General features: G+C 37.9%; 1 protein-coding gene across 3 annotated transcripts; it reads left to right on the top strand.

The window, feature by feature from the left end:
• Positions 1-982: 982 nt before the first annotated feature.
• On the top strand, positions 983-22,085 carry RIMOC1 (RAB7A interacting MON1-CCZ1 complex subunit 1). Of its 3 annotated transcripts, none has more exons than XM_068990462.1 (7): positions 983-1,106; positions 4,514-4,620; positions 6,618-6,761; positions 7,950-8,081; positions 12,209-12,323; positions 17,182-17,368; positions 18,242-22,085. In XM_068990462.1, exons 1-7 carry the CDS (start codon positions 1,007-1,009, stop codon positions 18,279-18,281), a joined length of 825 nt encoding a protein of 274 aa, XP_068846563.1. In that variant the 5' UTR covers positions 983-1,006; the 3' UTR covers positions 18,282-22,085. The 3 variants fall into 3 exon arrangements, with proteins under 3 accessions (XP_068846563.1, XP_068846562.1, XP_068846561.1); XM_068990461.1 differs by having other exon boundaries at positions 17,182-17,464; XM_068990460.1 differs by lacking the exon at positions 18,242-22,085 and having other exon boundaries at positions 17,182-17,992.
• Positions 22,086-22,143: the final 58 nt, after the last annotated feature.

Here is a 22,143-nt window from a genome sequence, read left to right as displayed (position 1 = left end):
TTAGACTTCTAAGTGCTTTGAAACTCACAGTTGAGAAGAACTTTGCATATAAAGTTTTTTAAACCCTCTTTAAGGGAGGGTCTAGAGATGTGTAGCAATAGAAATTTTTGTAAATGCAAAATTTTTGTACACTGGGACGAGATGAATATGCTAAATGTGAGCTAGACAAAGCAGACCAAAACATAAAGCACACCCCGTTGCTAAAATTCAACTTTAGAAACACTCAACCACACAGACTGGGAATTTCTATCGGAGTTTAGAGGTCCCTCCATTGCTCGCAGATTCTTTACCATTGAGACACCAGGGAAGCCCAACTAGACCCACAGTAACCGCTCAGAGATTTGGATGTGCTCCAGAAGAGCCAGTCGGGCTTTCCGTATTTTCGACAACCAAAACCAGACAGCCTTATTTTCAGAGGTTAATGTCTGCTCTGTTGAAGAAGTAAAGTCAGTCGTGTCCAACTCTTTGGGACCCCAGTGGACTGTAGCCTGGCAGGCTCCCCAATCCATTGGATTTTCCAGGCAAGAATACTGGAGTGGGTTGCCATTTCCTTCTCCAGAGGATCTTCCCGACGCAGGGATTGAACCGGGGTCTCCTGCGTTATAGGCAGACTCCTCAACGTCTGAGCCACCTGGGATGTCCCACAGGGAATCCAGCGCTGCAGCTGTGCTCTCCAGCCAGACCCCAGCGGAGAGAGCTGGCTTTTTATTGGATCAGCGCGGGTACAGAGCCGGCTCTCTATTGGTTTAGAAAGGGGGCGGGAGGGAGGCGTGCCCTGACATCAATGCCGTACTCAAAGTGCTTACTCAGGGCCGTGGAAGAAGTCCGAGAGGAAGAGGGTAACCCAGAACAACGTTTGCGGGCCTGAGCCAGCCCTTTCTCGGAACTGGGGTCCCCTCCCACCAACCAAGAGAGCTCCGCCCAGAGCAGCCCCGCCCGCACCACGGGATCAGGTGACCTCGGGCCGGCGCGGTCACGTGACTGGGCGCGCCCGCCCGTTGTGGCCATGGCGGCCGCAAGCTCTAGTGTGGCGAGGCGAGTGGAGGAACTCGGAGACCTGGCTCAGGCCCACATACAACAACTTAGCGAAGCCGCCGGCGAAGATGGTGAGGGAGCTGAGGAGAGGGAGGCGGGCAGGCGGGCGGTTGTTCGGAGCTGGCTCTCGACGGCCATAGGGGCTGAGGCTGCGGCCTGTAGTCTATGGATTCCAGGCCAGAACTACCGAAGGTGTTGCACTTCTGGCCCTAGCTGGGCGGTCTCTTGTCTACCTCCGGGAGCTCACATTGCTTTAAGGCAAAGGCGTTTACTTCCTGACCAGGTATTTCATAACCCGCGAAAACCGCTGAAATCGCAGGCAAATCAGTGCTTCTTGTCTTTAACTGTCTCGGTGGCGACTGGCAAAAGGGCGAAATCTGGATGACAGTACACAGGAAAGTTTAAATGACTGGTTAAAGTTGAATGATGGTACACAAATAAGTAATGATAGTTTTGCTTGTTGTAAAGATAGTTTGGCGTGTATAATAGTTCTACTTTTTCATTGCTACGTTGTAAATTTTTGTGTTGTGTTTTGGAGTCTAAACTCAACTGTAAACAGTAGTCTACAGAAGAGATTTACATTGGCATAATTAAAACGATTCTCTCACCTTCATCACCTCACTTGTCTCAAGGGCCCTGTCAGTACTGGAATAGCGGTTTTTTGTTTTTTTTGTTTTTTTTGAAATATCTAAGCGGTTTCCTTGGACTTCCCTGGTGGCTCAGACAGTAAAGCGTCTGCCTACAATGCGGAAGACCTGGGTTCAATCCCTGGGTCGGGAAGATCCTCTGGAGAAGGAAATGGCAACCCACTCCAGTACTCTTGCCTGGAAAATCCCATGGACAGAGGAGCATGGTAGGCTCCTACAGTCCATGGGGTCGCAAAGAGTCAGACACGACTGGCGAGTTCACTCACTCAAGCGGTTTCCTTAGGAAAGACTGACACAGAATCACCTCGACGTTTGCTCTTTTTCATTACTTACCAGCTGCCTATAGGTTTCTACATTCTTACCGAGTTTTGCACCTTTACTACAGATAGAAAGTTTGAAAAATTTTTGTGGGGTGTCTCATTGTCTTCGGAGTCAGAGAGAGATAGTAGTGGAACATTTTCCAAAGCGATTGAATAGTTGGTGAATTTATTGAATAGGGTCCATGATAAAATGGCTCTAGTTCCATACAAGATTATTTGCTGGATTTTCTTTTCTTAGGGGTCTGTTCTTAAAAATCCACAAGACTACCCTGAAGTAGTTTTCCTTTTTTGGTTTGTGGTAAGTGAATCACATGAATAATTTTAGTTCATGGACGGTAGTAGCTATTCCAGTAGCTATTGTCTGAAAGTGTATCTAAGTTACTTCTAAATAAACTATTCAGTGATTTCCACCCCACTCCAGCTCCATTAGAACCAGTCTGAAGAGATGAAAGAATGTATGCTATTCACTTACCAGTAAACCCAAAAGTCATTCTCATTTTCCAGTGGAAGAGTACTTTAATCCAGTCTAGAGTGAGGGCTGAAAAGTAAAGTATATATTCTTGTTTGGAGGCTTTAAAGTTCTGAAATGTACTAGAATTGCAATAATAGTGGTCCACGTTCTGAACTGTTCAGTATTACTAGCAAGATTTTCTTATTTTATGAAGTTTAACTAAAACATAGTTCCATGTATTTGAACTTGTATTTTCCAATACAGCAAAAATAATACACAGTAAAAATTTGTTTTTTAATGATATTTATGTTAGGTTGTAGGATTGATAGTTCCTGTAGTTTTTGAATTTGATCAGATACAGCCAGATACTAGTCTATGTAAGAATACTCTCCTGTGTACTACTGGTCAGTTTTGGTTCATTTATTTCTCATTGTACAAGCACAATGTGTTTGCGATATGGAAATATACCATTAGAGGGACTTTTTCTGGGGACTGTGTTATAATCTCTTATCTTTGCTTTGTCAGTCACTATTTTGACTGAATGGTTAGGAAAAGTTCTACATTTCATAAAAATTTTCTAAAATGGTGAACCATTGTCCCTCCACTTCTCTAATTATGTCATGAGTTCATGTGAAATGCTCCTTCATCAATGGTTTGATGAATTCAGTGCAGGTCTTTACATTTAAAATAATCCGGCAAATTAAGAAAAAAATATCAACTCAGTGTTTAAAGAAGCTCCTGAGGGGTGTCATGTTCCAAACCATTTCAGTTTAGAGTAGAATCTTTTTTCCTGAGCTGTATGGGTGATACTTCTGGACTGAGGAGAGATAGGAAAGCAGTGCTGAAGAAGTAGTTTTCAATTTAGGTGAATAGTGGACCTTAAAGCATTCAGAATCTGGTCTAGATACAGGTTCGTCCTTACCAGGGAAAGTTTAAGATTGTCGTATTACTGCCAACAGACGCAACTTAAACTGGTGGTGCTTTTGTTTCAACACTGATCTGCTTACCTACTTGTGTAGGTGCTGAGGCTGGATCAAATGGACCCTCACCAGGTCCTACATTGTCCGTTTACCAGTGAGAGGAAAAGGTTATATATTTCAGGAGAAAGCTACCGAGGGGCAGTCTCAAGGATCTAAGTGTCTTGATGTTGGGCTTTTTTTTTTTGATGGTGTGTGTGTGTGCTTAGTTGCTCAGTGTCCAACGCTTTGCAGCTCTTTGAACTGTAGCCTGCCAGGCTTCTCTGTCCATGAGGATTCTCCAGGCAAGAATACTGAAATGGGTTGCCATGCCCTCCTCCAGGGGTTCTTCCCAATCCAGGACGCACAAAGGTGGATAGCACCTTGGATGCATATGGACAATTTGTAGGTTAGGGAGGAAAAATTCATAAGAAAAGGTGAAACCATAGAAGCAAAAGGAAAAAGGAATAAATTAGACACTGTAGAGGGAAAGTGAGGATGAGTTGCTTTTAGAGGGTGTATCAGAAATATTTAGTTTAATTTTGTCCAGGTTTTGATTTCTAGGTTTTTAAGAAATAAACTACTCAGGTATATTGCGTAATTTTACTTACAACAGCTATTTGTATACATAAATATGTAAGTATAATTATAAAGTTATAATTTCATAACTAACAGCACTTACATTTTATGAGGCATTTGGTTTAATCAGTCTTTTTCCTTCACAGAATGTATTTATGAAATTAGAAGTTTTTAGTGGAAGTCCTTTCTATAGATTTATGTGTATTATTTGTAGTCTTCCAATAAAAGTTTTAAATTTAATGGTTAAACATTTTGAATATGTCAATATCATAAACATTGTGAAAGTACAGGCAGGTTGTGCTTAAGAAATGGCAAATGAATCTAGAAAGTTTTAAGTCCAGCTTTTAAGAAAAAATTTCCATGATAAATTTAAGTAGAGTTAGGCATTATGATATACTTAATGTTTTACAAAAGATACTAGTATGTTGTATTAACTTTATCATTTTAGATAATGTAGCTTTTTGTTGTTTTTGTTTAAAAGGCACCTGAAACTAGGTGAAGTAATCATATTTTTATCTCTTATAGATCACTTTTTAATTCGCGCCTCTGCAGCTCTAGAAAAATTGAAACTTCAGTGTGGAGAAGACAAAGAATGTTCAACCCCATCAAATCTTCTAGAACTTTACACACAGGTACCGAATCAGATGGTTTCTGACATATTGTGGGGGCAGGTTGCTTACTTAAGAGGGTTGACTCCAAAATTTAGGTTTAATGTTCTTTATTTAAAATGTTTTTGTTCAAAAAACTATGTATAAGGCATATAGACTTGAAACTGTGAGGCAGTTTGCAAAAAAGTAAAGTTTATTGGATGTGTGGATTATAAAGTCAGGGGAAAAATCTTACAGATAACAATATTGCTTCCCTGTATAGATAATTAAGCAAAATACTCATGTGCGCAATTTCCAAGCTCTGAAAGGTTAGAGGGAATGGAGGTTTCTATAAGGCCTCTGGTTATTTTTTTTTTTCCCTGAAATTTACCTTTCCTTTGGATTCTTCGCTTGACTACCTGTGCTTTCGTTATGCAAGTCCATAAGAACAGAAAACTGTTCCCCCTTCTTCTTTCCTTTTTCTTTCAAATTCGGACCTCTCTATGGACAAGAGAGGTTTTCTCTTTCTAGGTTTTCTCAAACTGCTGAGGCAAGTTCACATTAATAAACATAATTTTGAGGAACTTCCCTGGCGTTGTAGTGGTTAAGACTCTGTTCTTCCATTGCAGAGGGCACAGGCTCCACCCTGGTGGAATTCGATCAGGGAACTAAGATCTTGCATTTGTGCAGCATAATAAAAAAGCAAAACCCGAAAAAAACATAATTATAGTAGCTATCATTTATATAGCACTTTATAGTTGACAGAGTGCTTCATATGCCCTTACTTGATTGCCAGGGGATAATAAAGATGAAGTTGTAATAGGAAATAACAGTTATAGGAATAAGAGTAAACTTAGTCAAGTTTCCAAAACACACATTCATAGCACTTAGCTGCCTGACGCTGCTTTCTGTTAGGAGATACATGGACATAGTTTCTGCCTTCAGATGTGGTTGAATGAGCCTCTGACAAGTACCCACAAACCCCAGAGAGCTATTGCAGCTCGGGAGAAATTTCCTTCACTTTCTTTCTTTCCTTTCAGAAGGTTCCCTGTTTATCTTACTTCTTTCATATAGGAGAGCTGTAAACACTTTTAACTTATTTCTGAGAATAAGGCAAAAGAATTAGAGATATAATTAAAATTCCTCAAACCTTTCTGGAGCTTACTTGTGGTTCTAAATCAACAGGTCCTTTCCTTAGGATGATGATCTCTCCCTTCCTGGCTTAGGCCTTCTAACACAACAGCACCTGTCACTTAAGTAGTGCTGTGTGCTAGGTCATATTCTAAGTGATTTACATCTGTTAATTCATTTTATCCTCAAGGCCAGGGACTTTAAAAGACAATTTGTCAATGAAGCAACTGAGGCTTTAAAAAAGAAGTAAAATATGACTTGTGTTTGGTTGGTTAGATAGAACTAATAGTAGAACTCAGTTTCCTTAGTCTTCATCAAGTAGATTAAACAGAGACAAGGGATTGAGTAGTTTGAAAGAGCTGACTCTTCATTTGGGGAAACAGGTAATCCTTTGAAGATTCAGTGTACAAAACTGGAGGTAGTGACCTTTTCTTGATATGGCAGGCATTTAGAAAATGTTCAGAAAGTAATATATGCAAATAACAAAGAATATAAAAACCTTTTTATAATTATATATTATTAACTTAACTGAATTAAAACATAAATATCCATTTTATTTTTTGAGGAAAGCTGGATTATCTTAAATCAGTATTTAGTTAAATCTTATGAAGTCTACTATAAATTCGTCTTAGATTATATTTACAGATAGGACTAGTGGAGCTTCCCTGATGACTCAGCAGGTAAAGAATCCACCCACAATGCAGGAGATGCAGGTTCGATCCCTGGGAAGATCCCTTGGAGAAGGAAATGACAACCCATTCTAGTGTTCTTGCCTGAAAAACCCCATGGACAGAGGAGCCTGGCGGACTACAGTCCATGGGGTCGCAAAGAATATATGTAAGATTAAACTGTAAGAGTTATTCATTCTAATTCAAATCTTTTATGTTATACTTTTTTCTCTCTTACTTCAGGCTATTTTGGACATGACGTATTTTGAGGAGAACAAGCTAGTAGATGAAGATTTTCCTGAAGATTCTTCACAGAAAGTAAAAGAGTTGATCAATTTTCTTTCAGAACCAGAAATTTTGGTTCAAGAAAATAATATGCTTCCAAAAGTAAGGTTTGCACAACTATGAGTTATGGTGGAATGCTGCTAATTCCTGCTACGCTACCCTTAGGTTCTGTGTTTTTTCCTTCTTAAATGTGTCTTTGTCTCTGTTTTAAATTGACTGAAGGAGGGATATATGAGAGTTGAACGTTTCAGACTAATGTCAAAACTAAAGCATCCATTTTTATAAATATGTTTCAGAACATTTTCTATATTGAAGTTATACACAGTGCATAGTCATTTTCTAAAGATGCACATTTGCTATTTCTACTCCCTTTACTTTTGCAGATGCTATGTTTTCTTGAAGGTTCCTAGTAATCTTAATGACCACCTCTCTGGTTCTTTCACAGTCCACTTCCTCCTGGACATTTGCTGTCTTTCCAGGGATCGTAACATCCCTAAAGGCCTTTCATGCTTCTCTTCATCTCTGAGAAGCCTTGCTCTTTCTCTTTCTAAGCATCTCACCTTTCTCCCATTCTGGAAACATAGGCACTCCCCAAGAATATCTCCTTAATCCTCTAATAGTTTCTATTTTGTCTTTGTTTGACAACTTGTCCACACACTTTTTACTGCTGTCTCTATTTCGATGATTCCCCAGATTTTTGTATCTAGCCCTGACTACTATAAACCCCTGGATCAGCAGGGAAATCCATTCATTCAGGCAAATAATTTCTCATCTTCAACTATCTGCTGGCTGTCTCTATCGAGATATCTTTGTTGCTCTCTGTTTTATCAGGGAATACTGTGTAAATAAATAATCCCAAGTTTTAAATGATTACCACATAATAAAAGTGTGATTCATTTAAAGTATTTTTGTACAAATCTTTTCAGTATTTTAATTTAGTAGTAGTAGAAAATGTTTCGAGTAACATATATATATTTCTGAAAACTTATTTTTTCCATCAGACTATGGAATACTTACATTTGAAATACATTAGAAGATTTAGTTACTTAAATAGTTGAATATCAATTTTCTAGAAATACTTGTAAATTAGAATAGTTATTTTAATTTTTATGTAGCAGTAGATGCCTATATTTCTAATTGATTCAAAGTAAGTCATTCCTGTGTAGGTTGCTAAATAAAGGGCAGGTTTTATGAAATGAATATTTTTAATTTCTCAATATTTTGAAATTTAGTTTTTATTTTTACAGACATGAAGTTTCTCTTTTTAACTGAGTCTTTGTTGTATTTCAGCACTGCGATTTGCTTGGAGATGAACTCCTGGAATGTCTCTCCTGGAGGCGAGGAGCCCTACTTTACATGTATTGTCATTCTCTGACCAAAAGGAGAGAATGGCTCACAAGAAAATCTAGCTTACTTAAAAAGGTAAACAGGCAAATTCCTCATACATATTTGATTGTTGGCATTTAAATGTTTCTAAAATCTGTCTTTAATATAGGATTAAGAACCAAGGAGTCAAAGGGTCTGGGTTTTCATTCCAGGCCTGTACTTATCAGCTGTGTAATCTTAAATTGGAATTACTGTGAAGATTAAATAATGTGGAAAAGAAAAACCATAAAATAACATGTGAAAATCCTTTGTAAACTGGAAAGTTTTACACTTTTTTTTTAAGTCCCAGATTTTTATTCTTTATGATATAAGACAGATAATCTGTATTAATTTCTAAGCATATTTTTTGGCCTGAAGAAAACAAAACTTGGTAGTGAGCCTCTTTCTATTAGCAGATCACTCCTAAAGATTCCACATGACCCTGCTCTTAGAAAATTGTGGCTCTCTGATTTTTCTTGATTCTTCTGAGCAAATCAGTAAATGCAAAGATCCTGTCTTAATATTTGTATCACTGTGGACTCTTCCTATCTTGGGTTGGTTGTACACACAGTTTATGTGGGCCTGCAAATAAGAGGTCACAGTTTCAGATGTAAAAATCTGATTGTAGTATTTCTAAATTATAGTAAGTGTATCCATATTTTTAACAAGTTCTTATTGAACATATCTTGATTATCTTTATTGATTTCTTCCTCCGATGACATTTTTGACAAGTATGTTACTGAATCATGTGTTCTTGGTTAGTGATTTTTTCCCTTGTTGTTTAGCCCCTAAGTTGTGTCTGACTCTGCAACCCGTGGAATGTAGCATGTGAGGCTCTTCTGTCCTCCACTATCTCCCAGAGTTTGCTCAAATTCATGTCCGTTGAGTTGATGATGCTATCTAACCATCTGATTCTCTCCTGTTGCCTTCAGACTTTCCCAGCATCAGGGTCTTTTCCAGTGAGTTGACTCTTCCCATCACGTGGCCAAAGTGTTGGAGCTTCAGCTTCAGCATAAGTCATTCCAGTGAATATTCAGGGTTGATTTCCTTTAAGATTGATTAGTTTGATCTTGTAGTCCAAGGGACTCTCAGGAGTCTTCACCAGCACCATAGCTCAACAGCATCAATTCTTCGGCCTTCAACTTTCTTTATGGTCCAACTCTCACATTCATACATGACTTATGGAAAAACTATAGCTTTGACCATATGGGGGCCTTTATCATCAAAGTGATATCTCTGCTTTTTAATATACTGTCTAACTTCACCATAGGTTTCCTTCCAGAAGCAGATGTCTTTTAATTTCATGGCTGCAGTTATTGTCTGCAGTGATTCTGGAGCTCAAGAAAATAAAATCTGTCACTGTTTTCACTTTTTTATATTCTATTTGGCGTGAAGTGATGGGACCAGATACCTTGATTTTGGTATTTTTTTAGTGCTCAGTCTCAGGCCAGCTTTTTCACTCTCTTCTTTCACCTTCATGAAGAGGCTCTTTAGTTCCTCTTTGCTTTCTGCCATTAGAGTGGTATGATCTTCATGTCTGAGGTTGTTGATGCTTCTGGCTGTCTTGAGTTCAGCTTGAACTTCATCCAGCCTGGCATTTCACATCATGTACATGTACTCTACATATAAGTTAAATAAGCAGGTGACAGTAAACAGCCTTGACATCCTCCTTTTCCTATTTTGAAGCCATCAGTTGTTCCATGTAAGGTTCTAACTGTTGCTTCTTGATCTGCATACAGGTTTCTCAGGAGGCAGGTAAGGTGGTCTGATATTCCCATCTCTTTAAGAATTTTCCATGGTTTGTTGTGATCCACACGAAGACTTTAGTGTAGTCAATGAAGCAGAAGGAGATGTTTTTCTGGAACTCCTTTGCTTTCTTCGTGATCCAGCAAATTGATGGCAAATTAGTCTCTGGTTTCTTTGCCTTTTCTAAACCCAGCTTGTACATCAGAAAATTCTTGGTTCAGGCACTGCTGAAGCCTAGCTTGAAGGATTTTGAGTATAGCCTTGTTACACTATCGTGTAAAAGTGCAATTTTGCGGTTGTTGAAACATTATTTGGCATTGCTGCTCTTTGGGATTGAAATGAATACTGATCTTTGCCAGTCCTATGGCCACTGCTGAATTTTCCAAATTTGCTGGCATATTGAGTATAGCACTTTCACAGCACCATCTTTAGGATTTGAAATAGCTCAGCTGGAATTCCTTCACCTTCACTAGCTTTGTCCATAGTAATGCTTCCTGAGGGCCACTTGACGTCACACTCCAGGATGTCTGGCTCTAGATGAGTGATCACACCATAGTGGTTATCTGGGTCATTAAGACCTTTTTGTATAGTTCTTCTGTATATTCTTGCCACCTCTTCAATCTCTTCTGTTTCTGTTAGGTCCATGCCATTTTTGTCCTTTATCATGCCCATCCTTGCATGAAATGTTTGCTGGATGTCCCTCATTTTTTTGACGATATCTCTAGTCTTTCCCATTCTGTTTTTTCCTCTATTTCTTTGCATTTTTCATTTAAGAAGGCCTTCTTACCTCTCCCTGCTCTTTTTTGGAATTCTGCATTCAGTCTGGTATATCTTTTCCTTTTTCCCTTGCCTTTCACTTTTCTTCTTTTCACAGCAATTTGTAAAGCTGCCTCAGACAATCACTTTGTCTTGTTGCATTTCTTTTTCTCTGGGATGGTGTTGGTCACTGCCTCCTGTATAATGTTATGAACTTCTGTCCATAGTTCTTCAGGCACTCTATCTACCAGATTTAATCCCTTGAATCTGTTTGTCACCTCCACTGTATAATCATGAGGGATTTGATTAGGTCATGCTTCAATGGTCTAGCAGTTTTCCCTACTTTCTTCAATTTAAGCTTGAATTTTGCAATAAGTAGCTCATGATCTGAGCCACAGTCAGCTCCAGGTCTTATTTTTGCTGACTGTATAGAGCTTCTCCATCCTCAGCTGCAAAGAACATAATCAGTTTAATTTTGGTATTGACCATCTGGTGATGGTGATGTCCATGTGTAGAGTTGTCTCCCGTGTTGTTGGAAAAGGGTGTTTGCTATGACCGGCATGTTTTCTTGACAGAATTCTGTTAGCTTTTGCCTTGCTTCATTTTCTACTCCAAGGCCAAACTTGCTTGTTATTCTGAGTATCTCTTGACTTCCTACTTTTGCATTCTAGTCCCTTGTGATAGAAAGGACATCTTTTTTTTTTTTTTTTTAAATGGTGATAATTCTAGAAGTTCTTGTAGGTCATCATAGAACCATTCAATTTCAGCTTCTTTGGCATCAGTGGTTGGAGTGTACACTGGGATTACTGTGAATGTTGAATGTTTTGCCTTGGAAGGGAACCAAGATCATTCTGTCATTTTTGAAGTTTATCCAAGTACTGCATTTTGTACTCTCTGAGGGTTATTCCATTGCTTCTAAGGAGTTGCTGCCCACAGTAGTAGATATAATGGTCACCTGAATTAAATCCGCCCATTCCTGACCATTTTAGTTCACTGATTCCTAAGATGTTGATGTTCAATCTTGCCAGCTCCTGCTTGACTACGTCCAATTTACCTTGATTCATGGACCTTACATTCCAAGTTCCAATGCAGCTTTGTTCTTTATAGATCGGACCATACTTTTCATCAGCAGAGACATCCTCTACTGGCATCATTTTTGCTTTGGCCCAGCTGCTTCATTCTTTCTGGGGCTATTAGTAGTTGCTCTGCCCAGTAGCATGTTAGACACCTTTTAACCTTGGGGTCTTATCTTCAAGTGTCATACCTTTTTGCCTTTTTATACTCTTCATAGGGTTCTTAAGTCAAGAATACTGGAGTGGGTTGCCATATCCTCCTCCAGTAGACCACATTTTGACCCATCCATCTTCATTATGACTCATCTATATTGTATGGCTCTGCACAGCATGGTTCATGAGTTACAAAAGCCCCTTCACCACAACAAGGCTGTGATCCTTGAAGGTTTTTTCCCCCATACCCTTTTACTCATTGGAGGGTTATACTTTAAAATACCCTTTAAAAAATTTCAAGGTAGTGGGTGCTTACAGCATTGTAATGCAATAACCATAAGACATATCTAGTAATAACTATTAGCCAGTAGTCTCCTGAGTAGAAATATTAACATTTGAAGTTTCTATAGCTCTGTATTTAATAACCTGGATTCTTTGTTTTTGACTTTCATTTAGTATCTTGTTGATGGAATCAGTTACTTACTACAGATGCTGAATTTTCGGTGTCCCATCCAGTTAAATGAAGGAGCTTCTTTCCAAGACCTAGACACAGCTAAGTTACTAAGTGAAGGTAATATGATTTCTTTTTTTCAGTTTTCTGAGTGTTTCAGAGCATTTTAAGATTTTAAAATGTTTCTTAGATTTAAATGATTTAAGTAAATTTCAAGGTTTACATTACAGACAAAACAATAATAGGCTTTTTTAAAAATTGGAAGTCTTCTCATGTAATACATAAAAGTACTGCTAATCTCTGTTTAATAGCTTAAAGAAATTAATTTATCATGTTGCTTTTACTTTCTTTGCATCCCCACCCAGCCCTGCTCAGGCTCTAGGTTTGGCTTTTTGTAACAGGGACTAGAAGTAACTTCAAAACAAGAAGAAATTTACTGCTTTTTCACTTAAAAAGGGTCCACAACTGGTTATGGTGGCTTCATGGCATCAGATTCCTATCTTTTTCCTGTATCATCTTTTGAAGTAGAGCCCTGCAACTTCAGAGGGATGTGCTTTATAGAATTCATATAAACAGTATTTGCCAGAGTTGTGCAACAGGCATCCCTGTTGAGGACATTGCTTCCATTTTCAGTGTCTCAAGATGCTGCTGGAGTTCCTTCTGTTTCAGCTATGTTTCAGTCTCTAGGAATGGCAAAAGGAATTTTCTTTCAGCCAGGTCTTTCTTAACAGCCTTCTTAGAAGCTTGTTACAATACTGAGAACACTTCTGCCAACATTGCACTGGCCAGAATTTAATCACAGAGCTTCATATAGCTAGAAGGGAATCTGGGATGTATTGCCCTTTACATTATACGTTGCCAACGTCTCTTGACTAAGAAAGAAGGGAAGAGTGCATGTTGGATGGTACCTACTGGTTTCTGTCATAAACATCTGTGCACTTAAAAATGTTTGGAACTGGAAGTAGAACATCATTTAGGTTTTAGACTGAGGTTTGAGAGGGAAGAACCATTTAGTTTTAGTGTCTCTTTTTACAAATGGAAGAACTGAGGTCCTATAAGCCTGGTAAGGTCACATAGCTGATGAAAGATGTTAGATTATATATGCAAACTTTCTTTAATACTTCATGTGAAATTCTGGGGAATTTTGATGAGAAAAACATGGGAAGAACAAGAAAACTTCTTAGGGAAAATTCTGTGTCTTAATTTTATAAGTGTGTTTTAATTCTTCTTTGTTAGCTGCTGTAGACTTTTCCTTTCTATTAGAAAACATTGCATGGAAAAAAAAAAAACCACTGTGAATTAAGTGCCATTAACATATATGACTGGCTACTGGTGTCCAAAAGTTTCCTTTCAGTTTATTCAGGCAAATGGCTTGTCCTTAAAAAAACTTGTTGTGGATATAAAGTGCTCCTTCAGTGAGCATGCTGTTTTGACAAACATGGTGTTTTGACAAATGTGTTTTGATTTATTCATGAGACGTATTTATTCCAGGTAACTAGTGAATTGATTAGCTGCATTGAAAATGAGCTTTCTAAAATTTCCTCACCTGCATGGATTGATTTAAAAGAAAAAGCAGAGATGGACATTAAAGCTATTTAAAGTCAAAGAAAAAGGGAAAATATTTCCCTTATTCTCCCATTTCTAGTCATAAAGTGATATATTTTCATGGCCTGGAATTTTTTTTATCACTATCCTTGTGATACTGGTCTTCTTTTGGATTATAATTGATTACACTTGCCTCTACCTTCTATTGCTTCTTCAACAGGGGAATCAAAGGCACAGATAGAGTCTCTTTTTTTCCAGGAAACAAGAAAGTAAAATCAGCTCCCTAGCAGTTTTACCACAGGAGTCAGTCCTCTTGGTGTTGGCTTGCTCCCAACTAAAGCAGTTTGTTCCTCCCTACTTGATTCCTTGAGATGTAGACTAGTAGCCAGGAAGCCTACTTTTCATAGGCTAAATTACTCTTCAGACCCTGGTGGAGTGGTTTTAAGTTTTGTTTTTTTTAAATTTTGTTAGCCAGTATAAAACGCATAATTCGGAATAATTATTTTTTTTCTTTTTTTGGCTGTGCTGTATCTTCATTGCTGCACAGGCTCTTCTCTAGTTGCTGTGAACGGGGGCCTACTCTCTAGTTGCAGTGCGCGGGGGCCTCTCATTAGAACGGTTTTTGTTGTTGAGGAGCAGGGCTCTAGGGCACGCAGGCTTCAGTAGTTGGGGCCTGCGGGTTCTAGAGCACAGGCTCAGTAGTTGTGGCACATAGGCTTTAGTTGCTCTGCGGCATGTGGGATCTTGCCAGATCAGGGATCAAACCTGTCTTTCCTGCGTTGGCAGGTGAATTCTTTGCCACTGAGCCACCAGGGAAGCCCCAGAATAGTTCTTAATGCTGATTAGAGTGGAAAGTTCTTTAAGAATCATCAAAACTTTTTTGGCCAGATCTTAATGGTAGTTTGCCTGATTTTTGATAAAACTCAAAACAATGTATGCTTTCGGTGATTTTTATGTCTTTTTAGAAGGTGAGATCATTTTGTCCTTTGATAATTACCTGTATGCCATTAAATTTTTTGCTTTTAGAAATTATCAAGTAATGTATTCAGTAAACCTTTTTATTTCATGTCTGTGTTTCTTGATTCTGTGGGCCCTTATAAAAATAGCCTTGTCACTATAACCCTGGAGTTAAATAGGTTAAAGGACTGTTCAGCTGTGTGCATCCTTGGTTTATGCCCTTTATATGCCACTAACAGCCACCCATCCTGGCAGCCTTTGGCTCATTGCTTAGCCCAGAACTTGAATTTCAGATGTCTTGAAGGAGGAGCTCTGAATTGAGATCACTAATTGCCTGGGTAGCTTGTTAAAAAATACTGATTTCTGTGTATCACCTTAAGGTTCTGATTCAATATCTGGAGTCCAGGAATCTATTTTTATTACTTCCTGTAATTATGATGCAGTCAGATTTAGACATCACTGCTTCTAGAGAATGCCAGTATGGCCACTTTTTTTTTTTTTTTTTAACATAAAAGTCTCTGCCATCACTCTTCATGGATTATTCATCCTCTCCCTCCCTTCATCCCTCACTCTCACATACATGTTCACTAAGCGTATGAACAGTAAATAGTGAAGTAGTTTATTGAAAACCATGCTGAACTTAGCAGAAAAATATCAAAATTTATAGCACCAAAAACAGTGTAACTAGAGAGTAATGGATTCCTTGAGAGAGTAGGGAGGGAGGAAGAGTATTTTTTATGTTGTTCATCTCTTTCCTTGGTATTTTGAAACAGTAGTTTCGCATAGTTTATGGACCAGCAGCCTCACCGTAGATCTTAAGTCTTTGTTAAAAATGCAGATTCATAGATGCAATCCCATACCTTAATCTACAAGTTTTGGAGGTGGGAATCCAGCAACCAGCATTTCAGCATGTTCTCCAGGTGATTCTAGTGAATTTTCAGAAACATTCTTTAGTATATAGCTGTTCTTTTGCTCCTCAGAGACGCCTTCCTATGGGATATCTGTGTACCTTTCTTAGCTGTCACTCCTTGTTAGTATAAAGGATGAGGCTAGCTTAGAGTTGCATGTAAACTGGCTGCCAGATCTCCCTTAAGTAAACACTTCTCATCTTCCCCATGTGGCCTCACTTTGTGGGTCTTACTTCAGCTCTTCCTTCTAAAGATCTAGTCTACTTAAAAGTTCAACCTTTCATTCAGTTTTGCTCCTATCTCCTTACTTTACCAGTCTTTTTAGGAATAATTAGGGTGTAAGATCACAAAAATGAGAAAGGATACGCATTCGATGAAATGCCCTATCTAATATGAAATATAATTCTGGAGTGAAAATTATTAATTAGGGTTGGGGGAAACCCCACCAACTATTCCTTAAGAAAACTTCATGAAATTAAGGAGAGCATGTGGAATCTTGATTTTTGCAAACTGGGGCCTAAAGAGCTTTGATGAGTTACACAAAGTTAGTGATTTTTATCCAGATCCTCTCAGATTCTAGGTCTGTTTCTTTTTACATTCTGAATAATATTTAATGCTATTCTAGCTTTTTCTCTGAAGATTTTGATCTTTTAACTATGAAGAAATGAAGTGAAAAAAATGATTATGGGTAATATGTACAAAACAACTTAATAAGTACAAGGCATATTACCCATAATCTTTTCTTTTCACTTTATTTCTTCATAGCTAAAGAGAAAAAAATCTCAGAACAAAAGCTCGTTAAAATTCCATGAAATAATTAGGGCATGTGGAATCCTGAGTTTTGCAAACTGAGGTTTAAAGAGCTTTGGTGAGTTGTACAAAGTTGATCATTTATCCCCAAATCTTTACTATTCTAGGGTTTTTTTAAAAAAAAATCAAATAAACTCTGTGTGTCATATATGTTTAATCATATAATTGCCTTTTTCTGCAATCATGCTTTCAGTTTTTAATGGAAATCCTGCAGTGTATTCCTTTTTCCTGAGAAGATGAAGCATCTTGGATACAATTTAACACCTTCAGTTATTTCAAATTATATGGCCTCTAAGGGACATGATTATGCAGGATTGTATTGTAGAAATATAGGAACTGTATTACTGATCCTTGAATATACCCCCTAAATAAAAGTTCTGTTCATGAATGGGACTGAGGGAATCTCGGAGTAGTATGTGGAATATGGAATGCATGTTTCTGGGAGAGGTTCCATTAATTTAGATTAGATTTTCAAGTAGATCCTAAAGATAATCCCAGAAAGGTAAATACACGAACCTAAATGATTCTTTAAAAATAATTTTTGCGGAGGGTGGGATTTGGCTTCTTTTATAAAGTAGAGATGGAAGTGTCAATGAAATGAGGATTGTATTAAGTGATACTTGGCTTTTCTAAGTATAACTGTTAAATGAGAAGGGAAAATGCTTAATGATATAAAAGGATTTTATTAGAGTCTTAATCATTAGGGTTTCTTTTAAAGTTTTTAAATTCTAATCTCTCAACTTAAATGACTTTTCTAGGAATATTTAGTGACATTCATTTGCTGGCTATGATGTACAGTGGAGAAATGTGTTACTGGGGATTGAAGCATTGTACAGATCAACAGCCAGAAAATCATGAAATGGATACTGGCGTTTCTGGAGCAAGCTACGCCGCACACAAAGAACCTTTGGATTTCCGAGAAGTAGGAGAGAAAATTTTGAAAAAGTATGTATTTGTATGCGAAGGACCCCTGAAAGAACAAGAATGGAATACAACAAATGCAAAACAAATTTTAAACTTCTTTCAGCATCACACTAACTAGTAAGTTCTTCTAGTCCTTTTCAAACAGAAAAACAAAAAGACTCAGGAAATGAAAATTCCAGAAAAGAAGACATAATGATACTGAATTTATGAACATTACACTACATAAAGATAGCCAGCATGGTTTCCCTTTTTTAAATGCCATTACGTCTTCACTATATATTCTTAAACCTGTGAAGGAATGATTCTTTAATTTCTGAAATGGCATTTACATTATTCTAACTCAGCCTGAACTACAGATATCCTATGACTAATATTAAGAAGGAATCCAATTTATCTCTATAAAGATTTTTTCTGTTATTAATACTTCAGATTCTTTTTATTGTGGTACAATATACATAACATAAAACTGAACATTTTAACTGTTTTTACATTTTTTTTTAGTCTCCCTCTCTTGAAGTTTGCTACACTTTAGAGATTAAAATCAGGTCACCTCTTTGCTTTGGATATATGCTATGGGTATATTTAAAAATTGGCAAAATGAAAAATTGTGACTTGTATCCATGTACCATTTTCAGAGTAAGATAAATAATTAAAGACTCCACAGAAAAATTTTTGTTTCACTACATAGTACTAATGGCATTTAAAATTTTTAGTGTTAGGCATTTTATAAAAATTTTAAAATGATTTTTCTTCTTTTGTTTAAAAGAATATGCATGGTTTATTAACTGAATAATGAAGGTAAAACCATTAGGTGAGCCTGCCATTAGTCATGTGTCTTAGGGCACATCTTTTCATACATTCTGAAATTTTAATATTTTCTGTCTTTGATTGTAGGGGTGTTAAAGGCCAAGAGCTCAGCCTGGTATCTCACTGACAGTCTTTCTGTCTACCTCAGTTCCTGTTGTCGTCTAGGGATGACCTGTCTGATACCTTGCCGGTATCCTCAATCTCTGGGCCATTGACTTCATCACATTCCAGGAACTTGACTCCCATGGCCACTCCATGAATATCACCATCCTGAGTTTCTGTTTCTGAAATCTTCAATTTCAGTAACTAATGACATTTTCATCTTTCCAACTTTTTACTTCCTCATTTTTGTTGATTTTTCTCCCTCTCTTACTTCTTTCCTGTCTCTTTTGCTTCTTCAGAGCCTCCTCTTACTACTGCTTTTCTCCTCACCATCAGCCCGTTTCAGAGTTTTCTTCCTTCTCTGCCCAGCCTTGGTTTTCTGGGACACCACATGAAGAGCTTTCCACAGTCCCTTCAGATCCCATCTTCCCCTTGTCCTTCAGCCTAATCATTCTTCAACCCTTCTCTCCATATTGAATTAATCCTATCATTTTCTGGGATACTGAATTCCATGTGAAGTTCCTGCAGCCCTTCAAAGTGGAGTCACGCTAGGTATCTAACCTTCAAGTTTAGAAGAGCCCTCAGCATAAGCCATTTATCTGTCCCTTTCCCATTGTGGCTCACACACACCTCTGACTTGCCTCCTCATTTTTCTCTGGCCATTTGTCTCCTCCTCTAGCACATGGCTCTTAGTCTTATTTTAACAGAAAATAGAGACTATGAGGAGGTCAGTCTCTGTTTCCCCGCTTTGCCCTACTCATTTTCCCACTTTTCCACCAGTTTCCCCACCTTTCCTTTCTGCCGACTTCCTCCTTTTTCCCAGGGTTTCTCTTTTTTCCTGTCTGTACCCTGTAGGTATTGCTATTTCCCAAAGTACTATCCTTTTTCTCTTTTTCCTCCTCCTCCCCTATTTACTTCCTACCTTTCTCCTTTTTTTTTTCTTTTTTACTTACTCTAAATACAGTTGACCCTTGAACAATGCAAGTTTGAACTTTGAACTACATGGGACTGCGTATAAATTTTTTTTACAATAGTTAATACTACACTTCTGCACAACCAGCAGTTGGTCATATCCTCAGATGTGGAGGAGTTACAGTATGGATGGCTGACTATAAGTTATATTCTGATTTTTTACTGCCAGGAGGATTCATCCCTAATCCCCTCATTGTTCAAGGATCAACTGTACCTCTGTGTGATGTTATTCATAACCATGGCTTTACCACCTGTAATGTTAGGCTGACTCCCAAACCTGTACTTTGAATCCCAACTTCTGCTCTCTAAACCTTCTTTCTAATTGCCTATTAAATATCTTCACTTAGACATCCCACAGTAATTTTAAATTTAACATGCTCACACACAGCTAATCTTCATCTTTCATCTAAAATCTTTTCCAGTTCATGTTTTCTTTATTTTTTTTTTTGATCTTCCACAAAGCAGGGCAACACAGAATGCTGTAATCTGCTTTCTTCTGCCTACCTTGCCAGTCTCATCTCTGCAGCTCTTCGTGTGTGATCATATTCTAGTACAGTGTTCCTTAGGCTCCTTTTTGATAAATGTTCTGATAGAACCTCTTGGGACAAGTGGAGACTTTCTCCCTATCTCTATCTCTTGTTTATCCTCACACAGCTAAAAAGATTTTTATTTAATTCAGTCTTTAACAGGTTTTGCTATGAAAATGCCTTTATGCTTTCTAAGCATGAAGATTTAAATCACAGACTACCCATCCTCACTTCACCCCTTTTGGAGCATCATGATCAGTCACAAGTGTACCAGTTCATTTCCCAATGTGCTGTGTGTTTTTTTTTTTCCTTTGTTATTATCGTTACTTCTAACTGGGATGCATTGCCCTTCTTTGTGGCTAAGGGAATATTTTTCCTTTAGGACTCGGCCCCAGTGATACTGTGTCTGTAAGGCTTTTTCCAGCCCTTTTCAGTCAAAGTTACAAGTTTCTTTGTTTCTGCTCCCTGAATCTTCCCTTCCCTGAATCTTTCCCTCCCATGTTATCACACTGATTATATGGCTTTATAGTCATTTTTCTTAAGAGTTGACAAATTCCATGTTTTGAAAATTTATTTTTATGCATAGTGCTTAATGAATGGTAGGCCCTTAGTAATACTGTTTGAATTAATAAGAGACATAATTCTTAAGTGCTGAACTCTGCCACAAAAGGGTTTCTGATATCTGATTCCAAACTGCCATGCCTTCTTGTACCAGTGGTTGACAAGGCCAAGAAGGAATTATTCCTCAGAGGAGTAAAGTATTGTTTAGATTTAGAACCAGAGGGAAAAAAAGAACTTTGTCTTCAGAAGCTAGAGACTCTAGTTTGTCTTCGTGACCCTTGTGAAGCAGCCCTTTTGGGTCTCTCACTGGTTGGTATACTAGTGAGGGTACTGTTGTGGTGCTTCTTGTACAGCTGTTTCATCCCCCACACAATTGGAGAATAATTTGTAGATCATAACAGTTACAGTGCTTTTTACTGTGATATATCACGAAGCAATGAACAGTACATTTTTATATGTTAAAGCCTGCCAAGTGAATTCTGTTTCATTTAGAATGGATTAACTTCAAAATACCAAATACTTCACCTAAGGAAGGTACTACAATTCACTGATCAAAGTATTACAATTTACTTATCAACATGTGCCTACTATATGCTAAGTTTTATCCTTAAGCACTGAGAATATAGCTTTGTAATCAGAGTTTATATTCTAGTGGAAGAAGTTAATGCATTTTAAGAAGTAAAAATATAGTGTGGTGAGTAATGAGTGCTATGAATAATTAAGCAGGGTATGGGGCTAGCGTGACTCTTAAGAAAGGTGCTGTTTTATTTAGGGTGGTTGGGAAGACACCTCCAAGCACCTGTCTACTTCATCATTTGTGTCTGCCCTCTGTTTAAACACCATCAAATGCGCCCATTTCACATTCAGTGTATTCAGAAAATTTCTCTTTTGAAAGTTTTGATGCTGGATTAAAGAATTAATCACTTCCTAAGAACTTTTCATTTTGATCACATTTAAAGGGTTTGTCTCCAATGTGGGCCTTACTGTTGGGTAAGTGATAACCTAAAGGCCTTGTAGAATTTATTACACTTGGAGTTCCTCTCCATTTTGAACTCCTTGATGGGTTACTAAAACTTTAACTCTGTTAAAGGAATTTTCATAATCCTTAAATTTGCATGGTTCTCTTCCAGGATGAATTTTCCCATGTTGACTAGGCTTTGAGACTTAGTTAAAGGCTTGTCTGCTTTGCTGCATTTGTAGGGTTTCTGGCTACTGTGAATTGCTTGACGCCGATTAAAGTGCGCATCATGACAGAGGCTTTCTCTTATTTCTTTGTGTTCAGTAGGGTGAGGTGAGAGTCATGGCTAAAACCCCACAATAAAATTTCCCTTCTTGCCTTGTGAAGGCAAGTAAGTTCCAACTGTAAGCTCCACTGGAAATTCTGTAATATAAGGGGGTATGGTCTCTAAAGGCTTTCTCAGATTCTTTTTAATGCCATTTTTTAAAAACTCACAGCTGGCTGATAGGCTAGTTGTAGATCGCTTGTCACTTTTTTTCTCCACCTTCCAGGGCTCCTTTTCTGGCTCCCATAAGGATATCCCTTCTGCACAGAGTACAGGATTCCTTAGTTCTCTAGCATCGCTTGCTTATATTCTTTTTTTTTTAACACAGTATGAGCTGTCGCGTTGTGAAAGTATTACATTAACATGCGTCTAACGCATCCACAGTCAAAGTGCGCATCACGCATTTGTGCTGCTGTCCTGTACTGTTGTTTGTTTGTTTTCCTACTTCCAGTGAATATTTCCAAGTAAAGTGTTTTGGAGCATATAACATTTAAAAAAAAAAATAAAACCATAATCCCATATTTGTTTTTTGTTTGTTCTTTGT

The sequence above is a fragment of the Capricornis sumatraensis genome, chromosome 18, assembly GCF_032405125.1.
Source record: "Capricornis sumatraensis isolate serow.1 chromosome 18, serow.2, whole genome shotgun sequence".
Classification (NCBI taxonomy): Eukaryota; Metazoa; Chordata; class Mammalia; order Artiodactyla; family Bovidae; genus Capricornis; species Capricornis sumatraensis.
Note: the sequence above shows the minus strand (reverse complement) of the source record. Positions and strands in the feature narration are given on the sequence as shown.